The 20,015-nt window shown below is 40.0% G+C and overlaps 1 protein-coding gene across 3 annotated transcripts in view; it reads left to right on the top strand.

Moving 5' to 3' along the window:
* The window catches only part of myripb (myosin VIIA and Rab interacting protein b), a 129,546-nt gene that overhangs the window by 94,093 nt on the left and 15,438 nt on the right, over positions 1-20,015 (top strand). For all 3 annotated transcript variants that reach the window (XM_056364655.1, XM_056364654.1, XM_056364653.1), the window contains exons 5-8: positions 15,112-15,198; positions 16,919-17,016; positions 17,356-17,436; positions 18,219-18,380. In XM_056364655.1, the coding sequence (XP_056220630.1) occupies positions 15,112-15,198; positions 16,919-17,016; positions 17,356-17,436; positions 18,219-18,380 (428 nt within the window). The remainder of the gene's footprint in view (positions 1-15,111; positions 15,199-16,918; positions 17,017-17,355; positions 17,437-18,218; positions 18,381-20,015) is intronic.

The following is a 20,015-nucleotide window of genomic DNA, read 5'->3' as shown; positions in this document are numbered from 1 at the left end:
CGATTTGTACTTCCATCATGTCCATCATCTCTGGTGGAAGGGAGTAACGCTTGTGTGACCTGCAACAAATACCATACCATCCTCTGTGTGTGTGTGTGTGTGTGTGTGTGTTGTGTGTGTGTGTGTGTGTGTGTGTGTGTGTGTGTGTGTGTGCGTGCGTGTGTTTGTGTGTGCGCACAGGAGAAAGTGAGAGTGTTGGTCTGCGTGATGGATGTGGCCCCTGGAGTGTTGGTCACCACGTGCTGTAAAAATGAACAGTTAACATATCAGAGTAGACAGAATGAAACCTTAATGGAAATCTTTGATACATATATTTCTTTTTGCTTTAATAGCTAAGCTTCCCTTTTTTCAGAACTGATCCAACTATCTTATCAAGAGGATCTGCAGATACCAAGCACTGATCCGAGTGTGTTAAATCAGCATTTAATGCCTTTGAAGAGAATGAAATGAAACAAGCAGTATGTGTGCAGCAAATGTACTTACTCATTTACATTAGTCCCTGCTAAACACTGTAGCATTAAAACATTCTCAGCCTGTGGTGCACAAGAGACTATGTGTCAAGAAACATAAGTTATGTAATGTGACAGAAGACAGTGCATCCACTGTGCAATGTCTTTGTAAAAGATTAGAGAGGTAAAAACAGTTCTTTCAAGTAAAATTAGCTAATGGAGGATGTGACGCTTTTAAATGAAAGTAAATTAATTGATAGAAAATCATTTATTATCAGTTCAAGTTTCTAAATAGGTTCACTTGGGAGACAGAAGAGTGAAGTGAAATCAATATGTAAGGTTATTATCTCAAAATACATGACATCCAAAGGAATAGTTTGACATTTGTTCAGACTTGCTTTTTTGCAGAGAGTAAGGCCTCATTTATTCATCCTCTGTCCGTACATTTTGTGCTTCCAGATACAGGCTAACTGGAGCGGTACCAACGGAAATAATGGGGGCAGTGTGGCCGATAGCTCGAGCGAGAAAGATATTTTAAAGCTTTTCCTTCCTTTCCCCTCCTTCTCCGTTTCGCGATGCATTTAATGCCTCTCACAGTTGCTTGATTGTTGTTATCAGAAACTTTTGACTCTGAGCTGACCCCTAGTGGATGTATTGCTTAACCAACTAGCAGTTGGTTAGCTTACCTTAGCACAAAGACAAAAATAGCTACACATTGTATCTTGTATCTTCCTACAAAAACCAAAGTGTAAAAAAGACATATAGTTTTACGGAGAGTTATTAGCTGGACAAGACTTCAGAAGTCACTGCACTTATAGCAAATTTAAGTGTCCTTCCAAAAAATGTCAACCATTCGTTTGAAGTTTATTTGAGGACCTGTGTCAAATAGTGTTTCTTATCTCTTGCACTATATTCACGTGCTTTGCTGTGGCTGTGCATTTCTCTTAAAATGTACCTGAAGGGTATTATGTTTATTTCCCCATGATAAATGGGTATAAGCACAGTGGCTAATATTTGTAATATTTATATGGACTCAGCTATTCATTCAATATTTCCATCTCAGTATAATTTTTATACATCACTTTCTACCTCTCTAGTCTGATTTTATGGCTAGGAATCATAAAATTTGCCATGAAATGCAATGTGATGAGTCTGTTATGAGGTATCAAAAGCAGGAATGATGGATTTTTTTTTTTTTTTGACACTTAAATCTCATTCATTTCAAACGGGGGATTACTGTTGTCCCACTTTTTTCCTGCCCTTTGTGTTTGCTGTCACATCCCTCCAAATGTCTGTAGGAGGCTTCCTACCTACACCGTGAGATAACGGTGACTTGGGAAATGTTCAAACATATTGTGACCTTCAAATATTCCACTCTCTGGTAAGAAAATTGAGAAGAGAAGGAGAAGCAGCACAACACAGAAGTGAAGTTTTTTTTTAAGCTTTCTGTGGCTGCTGTCGCCTGTTCAGTAAGATGACGAAGGGAGCGTTCAGGAATACACCGTGACCATAACTGAGTGAAGGTTATTTTGGACAAAGTTAATACCATCATAATCATAAGAAATGATGTCCTCTACTATGCAGGTAGAGGGATACAGCTACAATATAACTAGCTCGCAATGCCAGCAAAAATTCATGTTTGTTATTACTGACACATTATTATATTTTCCTTTTTGCAGACAGCACGTCTAGCCACTGTAAAGCCAACAGGGCTATCTTGAAGGGCTAAGAAATAGCTATATGTGGCTTATGCTGATCTTGAAATATTGGTTTGAAAAAGCCAAATAATGTTGCCAAATAACATGCTCTGTCAGTTCATATCATATCTTTATTGTCCCACAAGAGGAAATTATTTTGCAGCAAGACGGCATAAAAAAACAGAAAACCTAACACATAAACACTAAGACATTAAAAGAGCTTGTACTGCCCAGACGATACAGAAAAATAATGGTTTAGTTGTTTTTAAAGGTGTACTGTATGAAACAAGAACAGTCTGCTGTGTACCAAAGCAGAAGTGAAACGTCTAACATACAGTAATGGATGAATTTCCCATCGACAGGCATTGTTGACATTTTTTCCCAGGCTGCTTTCCCAGGACAATCATGATTTTAGTTGTGACTGTAGTTTCTGCTGTGCTGTATGAGTGGACAAAATGATTCTCCTTCTAAACCTCCAGTTTTCTGATTTCCTCTCCACTTTCTTACCCCCCTCATCCTCTTACCCCCCCCCCCCCCCCCCCACTCCACTTGTGCTAGCCTTTGACTGTCCTCCATGTCCTCTCCTCTCCTTTCCTCTCTTACATCATCTTGCGAAGAGGAGGAAGGACTATGTGACTTGGCTTCTGGTCTCACATGAGCCCAACAGATTAGACTAGTTCCAATTCTCAAATACTCACATCACCACTCCTACTGACTGGCTATAGCTGACTTGCCATATGATTATGGATATGCTGTGGTATGTGTGAGCCACATATGTTGCTTGTGTGTATCTGGATATTAAACCTTACTTCGGATATCGTTGGCTTGTTGACAAAAACCTTAGATTTATTGGAAAGGACGTTTTCGTTTACATGAAAATATCTTGTCTTTTACATCCTTCACCCACCCTTGTCATTTTATGTATCAGATTAAATTAAAAAGGGATTGTGAAAATGTCAAAGAAGAAGCCAAATGTACAGCTGTCAAAATACAATTCATGGGAAAGAAAATGCCTTTTAAAACCTCTTTTGCAGAAAATAATGGGATATGTCAAGTGTCTTGACAAGTATATAATGGCAACAGATTACCATGATGTATATCAAGACTTCTGTGCTTTCAGTTGAACAGAAAATAATGAGATTTCACTTCAGCAAGTAAATCAGCACTAGATTGGAAAAAAAATTCAATTAGATAAAGATGTTGCCCATTAACAAACTGATGTTACACCATCTCGCTTGGTCTACTTTGCTCCAGGAAAAAGAGCTTTTATTATGTAGCCCAGAAACTCTGTGAGTGTTAATATGAGTCTCCTGTCTTTATGCATATAGAGAAGCAGCCACAGACATGTAAAACCTTCTCATAAACCAGTTCCCATCTATATGTGAAATACAGGCTGACTTTATATATGTGCTAGTAAAGAATGTTTGATTTTTTTATTAGTGCCACGGGTGCTCAGCTCCGAGGCACTCCTCTACAGCTAGAATAGCTGAGAGGAGTGCCTCGGGGCAGAGCATCTATTAATATTCTGTTTCGGGTTTATTATTCTTCCGCCAAATTTCGGCGCGTAACTCGTCCCGCAGCTTTGAGAAAACCCCGGTAATATATACATCAAAACGTGCGTCTTGATCCCGCAAGGGGTGCTATGACTTTTGGTGTTAAAATTCCAATTTTTCCCAAAGTTATTCCCAAAAAACTGGGAATAAATAATGCATTAGAAATGCATTGGAATTTTCTTTAGAAACCCACCTTTTTTCTACAAAATTGCACCTTTTTTCTGAGTCACCCAGCTCTCTCATACCTGCACGTAGAAATGTGATTCAAACTGTAAAACGGAGGAAAACTTCTGCTCTCTCAAAAAGACAGGAACTGTTTTTACATAACATGTAAACTTTTCAAACTGTGAGCACTCAAAGGAGGAGTGCAAATCACTTTTTCTTCAAAGTTAGAGTGAAAGCGTCAGTTGGCTAGAGTGCATGAAGCAGTAAAAAATAACCTTTATTTTTATTTTTAACTCGAGCTCGCGGCCAAACCGTAAAAAGGAGACAAATAATTATTTCTGAAAATGTAGACATAGTTGTTGGGATTCATAAAATGTAACTTTGACAGACAGGGTCTGCACAAAATTTAAACAGGGGTGCCGAGTCCGGCAGCAATACCTGTCTCAGTCTCATTGACACCTAATGTAATCGGCTTTTTTTTTCAAAATAATCTCACTCTGTCTTCGCACTGACCTTACTCACTCATTTTAAGGAATATCTGAATAAAATAGAGACTGTAGAAACTTCTGGCTTCAGTGTCTGGCACGGTCTTTTCAGTTTATGAAAAGAAGTAACGGTTTTCTCATAATTTGCAGTTGTTTGAAGCCATGTAGAAGCCAAATTCTGGGCAGATTTTCACATTGCCATGGCAATGGCAGCTCCTGACCTGTGTGCGTGCGCCTAGCAACCAGATAACCAACTCTCCAAGCTCTGCTAGCTTAACATTAGCTGCATGTTAGGTCTTAAATTACATTTAGTTAGGTCTTAAATATTTAAGTCCATTTACTGCTTCCTTCGTTGCTTTTTTTTTTGTTTTGTTAAAAGAGTGAATGAAGTTGTGACGGTCTCCGCTGAGACAGAGGAGAGGAGAAGCTACTAGCCCTCTCTCGCTGTCACTTCTAGTCGCGTTGCTCTCCTCCCCAGTAATGTTAAATTTAGCACAGAAAAAAACATAATAGTGGTAATTTAAATAGCGGTTCATGGGATTTATTAACCCTCAGGGGTCCCTCTGTCCTTTTTTGGACATTTTCTTCACTTTTCTTTTTTGATTTGCTGATCATTTTGGCTGTGTTACAGCTGAAGGTATGGATTTCTGCAAGAAAGTGTCTTACATATTTTTAAAATCTAATGTCAGTTACTGTTACAGGTCTATTATACACTGGTAACACATTTTGTACCCTCTGGGGTTCCTCGCGTCCAAAAAAGGACACACAAAGAAAATGCTATAAAATCATCATATATCAATATTTTTTTCTGCTTTTTTTGCATAAATCTCTTAAACCACTTCAGTTCTGCTCGAACCTATCAAATGTTTATTAGTTTTCAGGATTTTAACCCTTTAAATGCCAGTTTGAAGACATGTTGCCTCTTGTTTTATTAAAAAAAACAACACAGAATATGAGATATTTCCCACATAATAAATGATGGAGGGATGTGACATTGTTTTATATCAGAGTCTTTTATATCAAGACATTTCTCAAAACCAGAGTATGATCAGGGTGACTTTTGAACACTGGAAATAAATCATGTACTCATCCCGGCAGTAGCCCCCGTGGCACTCAAAATTTCCCTGGAATTTTCTAGTTTTTTATTATTATTTATCACTGAGGGGGCCAGCGCTTGTGAAATCAACTCTATATGAGTGTGAAATGCCAGCTGACATGACAGTCGGTGAGAGAGATGTGACTGTTTTACATCTATCATGTCCCCAGAGAGAATGTGTGACCTTCAAACCAACAGGAAGAGAACATGGAGCGAGCGATTTGTACTTCCATCATGTCCATCATCTCTGGTGGAAGGGAGTAACGCTTGTGTGACCTGCAACAAATACCATACCATCCTCTGTGTGTGTGTGTGTGTGTGTGTGTGTGTGTGTGTGTGTGTGTGTGTGTGTGTGTGTGTGTGTGTGTGTGTGCGTGCGTGTGTTTGTGTGTGCGCACAGGAGAAAGTGAGAGTGTTGGTCTGCGTGATGGATGTGGCCCCTGGAGTGTTGGTCACCACGTGCTGTAAAAATGAACAGTTAACATATCAGAGTAGACAGAATGAAACCTTAATGGAAATCTTTGATACATATATTTCTTTTTGCTTTAATAGCTAAGCTTCCCTTTTTTCAGAACTGATCCAACTATCTTATCAAGAGGATCTGCAGATACCAAGCACTGATCCGAGTGTGTTAAATCAGCATTTAATGCCTTTGAAGAGAATGAAATGAAACAAGCAGTATGTGTGCAGCAAATGTACTTACTCATTTACATTAGTCCCTGCTAAACACTGTAGCATTAAAACATTCTCAGCCTGTGGTGCACAAGAGACTATGTGTCAAGAAACATAAGTTATGTAATGTGACAGAAGACAGTGCATCCACTGTGCAATGTCTTTGTAAAAGATTAGAGAGGTAAAAACAGTTCTTTCAAGTAAAATTAGCTAATGGAGGATGTGACGCTTTTAAATGAAAGTAAATTAATTGATAGAAAATCATTTATTATCAGTTCAAGTTTCTAAATAGGTTCACTTGGGAGACAGAAGAGTGAAGTGAAATCAATATGTAAGGTTATTATCTCAAAATACATGACATCCAAAGGAATAGTTTGACATTTGTTCAGACTTGCTTTTTTGCAGAGAGTAAGGCCTCATTTATTCATCCTCTGTCCGTACATTTTGTGCTTCCAGATACAGGCTAACTGGAGCGGTACCAACGGAAATAATGGGGGCAGTGTGGCCGATAGCTCGAGCGAGAAAGATATTTTAAAGCTTTTCCTTCCTTTCCCCTCCTTCTCCGTTTCGCGATGCATTTAATGCCTCTCACAGTTGCTTGATTGTTGTTATCAGAAACTTTTGACTCTGAGCTGACCCCTAGTGGATGTATTGCTTAACCAACTAGCAGTTGGTTAGCTTACCTTAGCACAAAGACAAAAATAGCTACACATTGTATCTTGTATCTTCCTACAAAAACCAAAGTGTAAAAAAGACATATAGTTTTACGGAGAGTTATTAGCTGGACAAGACTTCAGAAGTCACTGCACTTATAGCAAATTTAAGTGTCCTTCCAAAAAATGTCAACCATTCGTTTGAAGTTTATTTGAGGACCTGTGTCAAATAGTGTTTCTTATCTCTTGCACTATATTCACGTGCTTTGCTGTGGCTGTGCATTTCTCTTAAAATGTACCTGAAGGGTATTATGTTTATTTCCCCATGATAAATGGGTATAAGCACAGTGGCTAATATTTGTAATATTTATATGGACTCAGCTATTCATTCAATATTTCCATCTCAGTATAATTTTTATACATCACTTTCTACCTCTCTAGTCTGATTTTATGGCTAGGAATCATAAAATTTGCCATGAAATGCAATGTGATGAGTCTGTTATGAGGTATCAAAAGCAGGAATGATGGATTTTTTTTTTTTTTTGACACTTAAATCTCATTCATTTCAAACGGGGGATTACTGTTGTCCCACTTTTTTCCTGCCCTTTGTGTTTGCTGTCACATCCCTCCAAATGTCTGTAGGAGGCTTCCTACCTACACCGTGAGATAACGGTGACTTGGGAAATGTTCAAACATATTGTGACCTTCAAATATTCCACTCTCTGGTAAGAAAATTGAGAAGAGAAGGAGAAGCAGCACAACACAGAAGTGAAGTTTTTTTTTAAGCTTTCTGTGGCTGCTGTCGCCTGTTCAGTAAGATGACGAAGGGAGAGTTCATGTCCTTGTGTTTGTGTGTCTGCACTATACTGTAAGACTGGCATTCACAAAGACTTGCATTGCGACGATGCACTTCGTGACATGGTAAGACAGCTTTCAGAAAGACAGCATTATTTGTCTTTGTCTCTAATGTGCAATTACTATAGATTTCTATGAGTAAGAAACAACAAAAAAGACTTCAGGGCATTATTTTTCATCGGACATGCTCTATGTGTGTTTGTGGTTTTCTGTTCTGCATGTTTGTTGTGAGCGTGTGCTTGTGTTTCTGTGTCTGGTTGACCACACAGGCTAAAGCAGAGCTGCAGTAAATAAAAGGATGTGTAGAAAATTAGGCAGTAGGCAAATTACTAGAAATAAACATGTTGTGCGTCAGGGTCTCTGTCCATTCCCAGTAACTGGGAGATTATATTTATACGCCAGAGTTCACAAGTAATTCTGGCTAAAAATTGGCATTGAGATTGTTGTTGGCTTATTCATCAGTTGATTGAATTTTGGTGGTGATTGGAATATGAACAAACATAGAGGATAAAGATCGAGCTGAAACGAGCTGTTAACAGAAGCTGCCACCGTATGAGTGGGATCTTTGTTCACTGTTATTTAAGGTTTACCCTCCACCGACCGCCTTCTGTAGCTACTGTATCATCCTGAAATCCCACTTCCCTCTACTTTTATTTTGTGTCACTATGCTGGACACGCAGACCAACTGCGGTCAGAAAATGAATCTCTAATTCATTTACATTTTTCTAGCCTTAGGAAAAAATTTTTTACAGCTGCTAGGTGCAGCAAAGCTATGGTTATACCAAGAAAATAGAATAGGAAGTTAGGATATTTACACTTGCCAAGTGAGTATTGTTTGCTACGCTGCTGTGATCCATTTCTCTCCAATATGTGGTTACTTAGCCAAAAGCTGTCTAAGCCTTCGACACTAAACTACAGTGCAGAAGGTTAGATGTGGCTAATGTAGTGAGTCAGTGCCAGGACAATGCAAACAGTGACCTTGGTTCTACTGCTGTTCTCCTCCGCCAAAAAAGCGAGGCAGAAACACATTGTAGCAAAAAAACCCCACAAAAACCTGATGCACTTGGTTTTTAAGAGATTAGCTCACTTAAGGCTTTTCTATAGCACATTGAAAGATAAAGCTACTGTACTATGGCTCAAGTATTTCACACACTCTGTGGTGTATTGTCACTTTTGGAATCATTTCTGTTGTCTGTATTCTCTGAGCCGAAGGCTTGGTGACTCAGAGTACAGTGCTCTGTCTGGAGGGATCGGAGGGCAGAATGTTAAACAGAGGCCCAGAGGCACTACTGTCAAAAAGCAAACAACCACAGGGTTCAGACCACATTGGTGTCAAGAATGCAACTGACTCCATTTTTGTGGTAATGACACAGATCTACACGCAGTATGTGCACATGTTTATGGAAATATGTGTATATAATGAGATGTGCAGAAAACTTAGTCTCTTCTGGGTTACAGGGGTATTTTGGGCTTACACTGTTTGTATGAGATGCTTTAGAAATTGGAAATAGTAATTAATTTTAAAATAAATAATGTCACATTTGCCCTTGATTTATGTATTTATTTGTACTGTAACTTACATCCTGCACTTATTTCTTACTGGTGGAAACAAAAAGAATGAAAAAGAAAAAAAACAGCCAACATTTTTTATTCAGTGGTTTGTATGGGGTTGGTATTTTCTTCCACTCTTGACTGCATGGTGAACATTTTCTACTGCTGCATGCTTTTTTCTTGGTCGGTTTCTGCAGCATTGTTCTGCACTAGAGGGATTAAGCCAAGCAAAAGGCTCGTTTTAAGTCAGGTACGGTACCCTGCAGGTGACATTAGTTGCATTGTGAAAATGTAAAATGAAATACTCAAAAGTATTGCTAATTATTGCAGACATTTTGCTCCTTCATTTTGCATTCCACTTCCATTGTTTGAACTTTAAAGGCCGTGTTTGCTGTGGGACTAATTAATTTCTACACACACACACACACACACACACACACACACACACATACTTACATTTGAAAATACTGGAAGCACCACCTGCATTGTCAGCAATATGAATAAAGATAATCATCATTTTGGAGGATTGCTGTTTTGTCATAAAATATCCTGTTTGATTTGTCTTATAGTTTGTATTTATGACATATGTAAATTCAATTGGCATCATCTCCACAAATTGTGAGTAAAACTCTTATCTCCCAAATTAAAGAGACAAATGAACTGGGTGCTAGTTTGTTTACTTTCCACTATTTCCTAGTGATGTAAACAGACATCCTGTCGGTTCAGCCGTTGTTCTGAGGACGTTGTTTATGAGACTGTGTGTGCTGCCAGATGCTTCATTGTAATTGAAAGGAAACCGTCTGGACTCTCCGTCCTCCTCCTCCTCCTCCTCCTCCTGCTACTGCTGCTGGCACTTCAGGAACCTTAGCTCTAAGTGGAACTTTACTGATTCATTTGTTTATACACTCTCACTCTTTCTTTTGTTTCATCTGTCTCTCTACACATCCTCTCTTTATGACATTCTATTTATTTCAACTTAGTTCCACTCATTGCAAAGTTCGCAAAGTTTCAAGGTTTTTTTTTGGACAAAAGAATAGAAGATTTTAGTTTGGACTTCTTTTACATTAAATGGTCCCTTCAAATCATATTGCTCAATTATGCATACGTTTAACAAGTGGAGCTTTTGAGTCGTGGGAGATGTTAGAGCTTTGAGAGGACAGAGATAACCTTACACTCCAGATGGTTTGTTGCACAGAACCATCTGGGAGGGCTTTGCTGGAAACGGTTTGGAAAAAGGGCTGGTGCTTTCCAAAAAGCACTTGGCAGGTGATTGGATGAAACATCTGCCTATCATATGACATAGTAGGAGAGTGCCGAAGAGGAAACACAACACAGCAACAATCAGCAGTCTGAGGAGCTTTGAAAGCTACTTAGCATGTCAGTAGACGGTTCTTGCCATCTTTTTGAGGAAAATTTGTGCGTGCCTCAGTTTCCTCCCACACTGCAAAGACATGACGTCCAGGTGAATTGTACATGTCAATCAATCAGCTTAAAAAAAAAGAAGCCAATAAAAACATTTCAAAATAAAAGTCCTAGCGGTGTGGGTGTATTTTGTAGTTGTCAAGTTAAGTTGTATTACATAAGACCGAATTATCAATGTTTAAGGACAGCAGGGTTGTTGGAGACAAAACATTCAAGTTTAGTTTGGTCTTTACTGGGTTGGACATGCTTTATAGACACAGACTTACACTTCTTGTGTGCATTCTCTTTAGTAGGCTAATATTCACAGCTGTAGCTGTGTCATTCCCTATTCATCATATATTGCTCTATATTATCCACATTTATTTGAGTGTTGTAATTATATCAAGTTTATGCACAATATAGTGTTCTCCAACTCAAACAATGCCAAAATGCAATGCATCACATTTTTTTTTATCATAGATGCAAAAGTTACTGTCTGTAGCAACACAATCTGACGATGACTGGTGCGAAATCTCAATTTACTGCTCACAATAGTGAGTCTGTTATATAGATAGAAGGGAAGGAGTGAAGTGATTTTGGACACAAGCTATATTTCACTGTCCCACAGCACGAAATGACCATAACACACAGTAGGCAAGGATTCAGCAGGATTTCAATTAATACCAATGTTGTATGAAAATCACTTCACATGTGTGCACTTAGCAAATAGTAGCAAAATCCATCAATTCTTTAATTAACAGTCACTGTCAAAATAGCTGGAAAACAATGCTGTTGTGTTAATAAAAAGGAAAAGACATCCCAATACAAACATACAAACATTTTAATAGAAAGGTAATGGAGCTCTCCCACTCATTCACACACACACACACACACACACACACACACACATACATACAAACACATTCACTCAGACACCCTCATAGATGCAGGCCACCTCTGTCGTCTCTGCGGTTACTATGGTGATATCGATAGATATCATCCTTCATTCCCCTGAGTGGCAGAATGGTAAGTGGGGCGGAACAAAGGTGAGACGATGGTCATAGCGAGAAAATACAGAGGTTGCATGTGAGGAAAAATGTACTGGAATGAGACACATGCACACACACACACAGACACACACTGACTTTCCATCAACTCTGTATTGACATGGCAGCAGTGCCATACAGGACCAGCTAATGACAAATGAATCATTCTGGTGTGTCTCACTAGTCATTGTATTGTAGCTTGTCATACATGACTCATGGATGAAGAGCAGGCATGGATGGAAATAACGACAAACAAAACAATGATGTCGGCATCAATCACTAACATCTTAAAAATACTGTAAAGTAGAGGTGCAGCATTTTAGCGCATCTACTCTGGAGGGAAATATTGCATCTGAACAGTGATGGAACTTTTGAGAATAACTTACCCATCTCTGTAGCTCTGCAGAGCTGTGCGAGTGTTTCAGCTCATTGATTTGGTTTTTGAGATCGCAACCTTAACATTTGGTTAAGTGTCGCTTCTCTCATCAGCCTTGTTTCAAGATGCAGCAGCCAACTGCTTGGTTTTTTTTTTACACACAAGCTCTTAAAAACCCAGCACACAGGATACCTGCACAGTACTGAACACAGACAGCGACTAGCTGGTGAACATAGTGGAAAATTGACCATCTAAAATCCAGATATTTTCCTCAGGCATTGGTGGAGAGCAAAGCAGAGCTGGTGGCTACAAACATGACTTCGAATAAATACTTATGTTGCTCAATGTTGTTCTCAGTACGTATTTGCTAACACGTTTGCCATAGCGACTTTATGAAGTAATTGTGATAATATGTCAGGGTTGTTTGTGGCTAATTTAACCTCTTTACTCTGTAAACACTGTGCTGTAAAGTTAAGTCTTCACCAGCACACCACACAAAGCTGATCGTATGTTTCGTGTGAATGAGGAAAAAGTCAAATATTTCTCTCTTGGATCTAGTTTGTAAAAGTAAAATTGCATTTGACCACTGCATCTGAGAAACTCTGATGAGGCAACAAAATGATGTTCAGACAGTGGTACACAGATAAACTTCCCTGCTTGTCGAGGATAAACATTAACATGCTGCAGGCTGTATCCATATGACAGGTGACAGTAACGGCTTATTCTTTTTGGATGTCTCTGACAGATGTTATATTGACAGATATTGACGCTGTTGTGACAGAGGTTGACATTGGTATGTAACAAGTGCTGAGCTGGTGTTGGTGTGGCACGCATTACGAATCCTCAGAGGTTTCGTAGTCTGCATATTTGTATATCATCTGCCCTATGTGTCTCTCCGTATGTGTGTGAGTGAGTGGGTGTGTGTGTGTGTGCTGCCATACCTGCTCAGCCGCCTGTCTGTGTGTGATTCTTGCGAGGCAGCTCACTTTCTCTGACAGCAGTCCTTTTGTGTCTACATTGTCCTGAGCTGCTGCAGGTAATTTCCCCACCTATTGTCCCCTTCCACACTGCCAGAAACTATAATTCAACTCTAACCAAGCGAGAACAGTACGGCTCTGTTGAACGCCGCTTCAGTTAGAATGAGACAACTCAGGGAGTGAAGCACGGCTGGAGCGTGTAATGGTTTGGGGACTTGTTATACCATGCTGCGACTGGGCGGACTGGGCCTGGAAACACAGGGCACACACTAAATCCAATACACACTCCTCAAAGTGGATGCTCACCTCACACTGTCTTCAGGCTGTGTGAGGGGAGGTGCTGCTACTGTAAAGGCAGCTGTCGCCTGTTTTTAGATGTGTAGAAAGCATTGTCTTTTTCGGGTGAGTTACAGCATGTCACTGCATGTCAAAGCAGAGTAATGTAAGAGTTTGTGATTGTTGGCGCACCGGCTCTGCACTAAAACGTCACAGAGCTTTGACAAACAGCAGCACGTCTTTCAGTAAGGCTGAAACTGTGTAACACAGTATCTGACAGCTGACTGTATTCCTGCTGCTGTCATGGGAAAACAGGAGAAACTGTCAGCCTCTTTGGTTTTGATGTATTCGCTTATGTTTTCCTTGGCTTCATATTTTTCATGGGTTGGACCCATTACACCCTTTCTGGAATAATTTTTAGGGTATTGCTGTTATTTGCAAAATATATATGTTTACACATGAGGGAAATGCAAAGTCTGCATCCAGCAGAAACAGTGTGGTGTGAAAGAGTGATGGCAGTGTAATGGCTGTGTTCTTGGCTGTATTACAGTTACCTATGGCAGAGATCGGTCAGCGGCTGTGGCTGCTCGAAGCCTGACTCGCAACCAAAACCACCGGGAGCTTTCAAGTGTCTCTGTTCATTCATCCAGAGACTGCAGCCTGTCCAGCAGGAGCAGCAATGGGACACTCTTGAGTAGATTAATGGCGGAGGCAAAGAGACGGGCCAAGGATGGAAGTCATACAGTTTGGTTGTGCTCGTGTTTTGTCAGCAGCGGGGGCTGAAGTACTGGAACAAGGCCTAGGTTTGGGTTTGGTTTTGCTTTGGCTCTGGTTAGTGGATGGAAATGAGCTAAACGGAGGAGCAGAGGTGGAACTTAAGCCAAGGTGCTCCTGCGTTTTGTCTGGATCTGTGTTTGAGAAGGAGTATGGGCTGTGACCAGGGGATAATATGTAAGTGTACCTGGAGCATGGTCACCCAGAGGACTTACTTCCCTTATCCAATAGCATAATACTCTACCTTTGTGGTCTGGCAAAGCCCTCTCCTGTGCTGTCTGACCTTTTGTCTTCTTAATAAGCAGCATGTCCAAGTACACTCTCCTCATTTTTAAAGCTGGAATGATGAGAAGGCCACAATACATGGAGAACCGCAGGAGAGATATCTAACAGGAATTAATGGGCCACTAAGGGAATCTGTGGTTTTGAAGGCGGGGATGTTGTAACCACTACACCTTCTCTGGGCTTTCACTGTTTACTTTCTCCACCCCCTTCTCTTAAAGTAGACATGTCTAAAAAATATATAATCACAAAATTTCCATTTTGGTTCACTGTAACTCTAGATTTCAGGGTTTGTTTGAAAAAGACACTTGCACAAATATAGCACTAACTCACAAGAGACTTGGCCTGAATGAGCTATAGATAAATCACAAAAAACACACAACATGGTGATGCCTCTACATGCTGAGAATATGCCTGTTTTAAGTTCCAGCACATAATTTGTTTGGAATGCAAAGGGAATTATCAGATGATCAGATGATGATGATGATGATGAGATGAGAGGGATTTTCATTCAACTGTCACTTTGTGTTTTTTCTTTTTATATTCTTTTTATGTACAATAGGGAAAGGCACCAAGTACAAGAAACAAAATAATACACTTGACAAGATGACAAAATGGAGTTGGGAATACAGTTGACAAGAGTACAAGAAAAGGGGTTTAGTGGCATTGTGTGCGGTGTAACCTAAGAAAAGTATGCAGCTACATCATTATATGGTATGATATGAGCAGGATATTTGCAATTCTGTGACAGGCATCAGTTCGAAGGACGTTAACTGACGACTTTGTTTCTCTTTATCTTTCAGAAAGCAGTGTTCACGAGGGAAGCACCGGCAACGACAATGATGGCAGCGTCTGTGGCAGTGACTCCGCCTTCTACAAACAGAGTGAAGGTGAGCGATTAGGTGATGACAGGGCAGCATTTTAATTTAGGCAGTTCAGATTAGTTATTTCAGCAACAGTATAGCAGGAATATAATTACAGTATAATGGACATAATCTTTTTCACTTTACAGTTCTTTCTTGCCCGATGTTTTTGCCATATTGATTTTTTTTCTCCACCATTTGTCCTTTGTTCCATTTTCTTAAAAGCCTGAGCTTTTATGTTTATTACCCATTAATTGTTGCCTTAACAAATGGAGACCATTCCGTAAAGGGCAAGAGTGTGGGGGGGGGGGTCTCATCGGTGCAACACAACACTGACATTAACAGCAAACGCACTGAGACAGTCGTATTTTCAACATTAAACTGCACACACATTAAAATTCACACACATAGACAAACATAAATCCACTGCACACATAAAACTGCTGACAGGCCTTCTCACACAAATGCACACACACGCAAAATTACAGCCTCCTACACACCACAGACAACACTTTTAGACCCACATGCTTGTTCCATTTACACAAGCACACACAAATAAATATTTAAACAACTAAACAGCCGCAATGTCATGATAAACCTCATTTCATTTATTAGGCAGTAATTACCTATGGGTTGTTTATGCAATGATCAAGATCTGCCATTTAGATAATGGCAGCTCCCACAAACAAACAGTCTCTATGTGTGTGTGTGTGGGATCTATGCTCTTTGCAGATTGTTGTGTTTAAATGGACCATACCAACAGAAACCCTTTTTTCTTTCAGCTAATGGTTTAAGGCCTGTACGAAATCTGCATTTTGATTTAAGTGCGGGTCAAATTAAGTGCTGTAATGCACAGCTGCTAAGCAGGTGCATAAAAAAATGAAATCATGCAGAAAAAAAGTTCATATTCCAGCTCAATTGGCACCAGTTTTATTGAAAATGCAACATTCTCGTCATACACTTTCATCAGGCATCAAACTCACTACACTGTTGCCATTTGTATCTTCAATCTTACCTTAGAAAAGGTAAAGTTACGTTCAGGCTCCCTCCTCCACCACTCTCCTCTCACCTTGAGACACCTCTGGACGCTGGTTGCTTGCTGTCATTAGTTAGCACCTAAACCCAGCTCTAGGTACTGTGCATCATATTTTCAAAGTTTTTGTTGGGTGTCATTTTAGTCTGTGATGTTCTTAGTATCAATAATTGCTTCGTTTTGCTGCCTCATGTACCTTACTTAATTGCCTCCAAGAGCTGTTTTCCTCGGCCACTGTTGCTGCAATTGCTGACCAGGTTGGAGAGTGGGCTTAATTAGCAGGCCAAATTCTAATCACTCAACATTCATCCTGAGGGAAACATGAATATCTGTACCAAGTGTCATGGCAATCCATACACAGCAGTCCATGAGCCATTTCACTTAAAAATAAAAAATTGTCAAATTCACAAAGGCACTAAAGGAAAAGGCAGAAATGATTTGGAATCAGTGAATTCGTTAGCATTCATCCCCAGGGAACTATGAATGTCTGTGGAAAATTGAAGGGTAAATTCATCCAATATTTGTTGAGTCATTGCCGTTCAGAGAGCTTTGCCTCAAGCACCAGTAAACTTGGTGTTGGCAGCGTGCAGGAATCAAATTTTTCTTCTCCATGTGGGCAAAAAGCACGGGTATGCATGTGTTTTATTGAATTAAAGAAGGTCTGTAGCCCTGTTGCAAAGGTGTATGTTTCACAGATGTATCTGTTGATATCAGGACACAGTATGGCAGAGACTCTCACAGTCGCCCTGCGCGTTGCTGAGGAGGCCATAGAAGAGGCCATCACTAAGGCAGAGGAGTTCAGTGACAGCTTGGTAAGAATCCTTCTGTTCCTCTTCTTCTTCTCCTCTCTCTTTCCATCCCTTTCTTTTCTTTTCTTTTCTTTTTTGTGTTTTTTTTTTTCCTCTTTGCTTTTCATGCCTGTATTTTCTATCCCCACTGCCTCTGCCATAGCCTCTTACTTCTCCTCTCCTCTTGCCTCTCTGTCGGTGTCAGTATCAGCGGGATGCAGTCATGGTTTTTGGCTAAGACGTCTGCACAGACCCTCTCCTGGTAATTCACAGTCACTTTGAACTGAATATATTTGTGTGTGTGTGTGTGTGTGTGTGTGTGTGTGTGTGTGTGTGTGTGTGTGTGTGTGTGTGTGTGTGTAGGAGAAGCAGAATGAGGCTCGGTATCTGCGGGACCACAAAGAAGAGCTCATAGAGGAACTTGCAACAACCATTGTACAAAAAGTAGGTTGAGTAAGAGAGAGTTTTATTTTGGCATGTTTACTTTCCCGCTTTTATATGAACACACTGAGTGTGGTTAACCTTATTTATAAAACGTATTCGCACACTGAAAAGTGATGCTAGGTCCCATCTCTGTCTTCACTTTCTCTGTCTTCACTGTCTGACTGACAGATCAGTAGACCACTGTCATGTTTAACAAAAGCATTTGCATTGATGATACCTTTTAGAGGAGACATGGCTCAGGAACACAGGAAGTTTAAGTTCTTTTGAAAGTCCTTTTGAAATTGAGATTACAGTATTATTTGAGAAGAGAGCAGACAATCTTTGAAAACGATATTTTATTCTGTCGGAATCTGCATACAAGTACATTAAAATTCAAACAACTGCTTTAATTTTAATCATATCTCCTCATTTGCATACACATAATAAGTGGAGACAAAGTTTGCAGTTGTTTGATTGCTTTTCAGTTTTAATTAACTTTTGTTGGCCATCAAGTCTTTGAAATAGAAACTGTATTTTTATCTCTACTTTAACGTTGTTGGTGCATAATATCACATGAAAATTCAAATGAAAACACGATTAATGGTTTTAGGGGTTTCATTATAACAAATTATTCATGGCTAAATGCAAAATACTGTTGTGGAATTGTATTTCCATTTTGCAATTTGCATTTATTATTACAATTCACTATTTATATAAGGCTTGCTATATGCCGACATACCACAAACCTCTGTCATTCTGTCTTATTTCACCTTCTTCTTCCCCTTCCTGGCTTTTTTTCTCAGATCATCCAGAGGAGGAAGCGTTCAGAGATGCAGACAGAGTATGACTTTGTCTGGCCTCAGCCTCAGTCCTTGATCCAGCCCAGTGAGCTGCCCTCTCCATCTCAACCTCACACTTCTTCACAAGGACCACAGGACCCCCTCAAGACCCCTAACTCCCTCTGGGTCAGTCCATACTGTCACTCAAACTGTACAAACTCGCAAAACACAGATGACACGACAACTGGCAACCATATGAAGTGAGGTCAAAACAAAACTGCTGTTAGTGGGTGTAAACTGCTGATTCTTGACCAGAAGGATTTGCTCTTTGATTGTGCAGCATGTGTTTAAAGAAGGGTGTTTTTTTTTTCAGTGTACAAACTGTACATTCATCACTTCATTTCACAGTACATATAGTATAATGACCTCTGTCTGTGTTTTGGTATGTCTTCATTGGGGTGGACCAGCCGTTGTCTCAGTGTTTTTGCCAGGTTTGAAAAACACAGGAATGTTGTGGTTGGCAGAAAATGACTTCAACTTTTCAGTATCACCAGCCACTTTGTCGATGTGGTCCCATTTAGCATTGTATTTTGTAGTCCTAGCGAAAACCTGTGGTCATGAGTCTGTCTCACTTATAATTAATCCTTTGTGCAAAGATGTGATACTTCCTGGATTAAAGTGTTTTCTAAAGTGACCACCGTTTTTATTAGGATGATGTTGCAGAGCCAGATACAGATTTAAAAACTAATTTAAACTAATTTAGAAGATGGTTTGGACTTGGCAGAGATATGGTGTCTCCATGAGGAATAAAAATACACTATGAGGCAGTAGAGTAGACCCAAAGGTGTATGGTTAATAGAACGTTTTCCACTGTTTTGAAGAATTTTACAGTGGATTTTGTTTTTAAGTAGGCAAAAGCAAAGCATGAAAAGTATTGCAAATGTGATTTGTACCTAGTATGAATCAATTCTGATTCATATCTTAAGAGTGAGGAAGGAGAAAAGCCAGAGACGACAGCTTACCTAGCATTGTTTTGCTAAATGTTCCAGTTGGTATACAAGTACACATACACAGCAGCAAACAGGTTGTACAGATACATAGAGAAACATAGTACGCACAGGATCGCATTCACAAGAATCAGCAGTACACACACACCTGACAGTGGTTCACACTACTAGTCAGCAGGGACTCACAGAGATTTGTCATCGTCCCATGTGAGAGAGGCATCAAAGCTGCGCTCCCCAGGCCTCTCCGTTCTGTTTCCTGCTGTTTCACTCAGCGAAGATCAAAGTCCTGTGAAATTCGGAGGGATCCTCTTCAACTGCTCGGCCTGCCATGGGACGGGCTCTGTTTATCAGCTCTTTCCAAACACACTCAATGAAACACAAAGCGTGCACACTCAAATCTGTGCTTTACCTTAACATTGATCCTTGCTGTAATGGTAAATACAGTTGTGGGTAGTTGCATGCTACCCATTATAATAATCACTTTTTTTCCCTCTTATTCTTCTGTGTCCTGCAAGATCCTGCTTTTTGTTCTGATGTTAAATCAAGATCTGCTTCAGATACACTGATTGTTCACCAATAAGACTGCAGCTGCATTCAATATCCCAATGACATAATGGCAGAAGCTCTCCCTCTCATACAGACACACGCACGCACGCATATATACACAGACACACACACACACGCGCGCGCGCACAGGCACGAAGAGAGATTTGTAGCGCTTCCCTTGTCCAGCTTGTTATTTAGTTGTTTTCTAGCTCCACCTGCTGTTGAGAATTATGACTCACAGCCACAGTTGTAGTCTTTTCCTTTACAT

The sequence above is a fragment of the Seriola aureovittata genome, chromosome 20, assembly GCF_021018895.1.
Source record: "Seriola aureovittata isolate HTS-2021-v1 ecotype China chromosome 20, ASM2101889v1, whole genome shotgun sequence".
Lineage (NCBI taxonomy): Eukaryota > Metazoa > Chordata > Actinopteri > Carangiformes > Carangidae > Seriola > Seriola aureovittata.
Note: the sequence above shows the minus strand (reverse complement) of the source record. Positions and strands in the feature narration are given on the sequence as shown.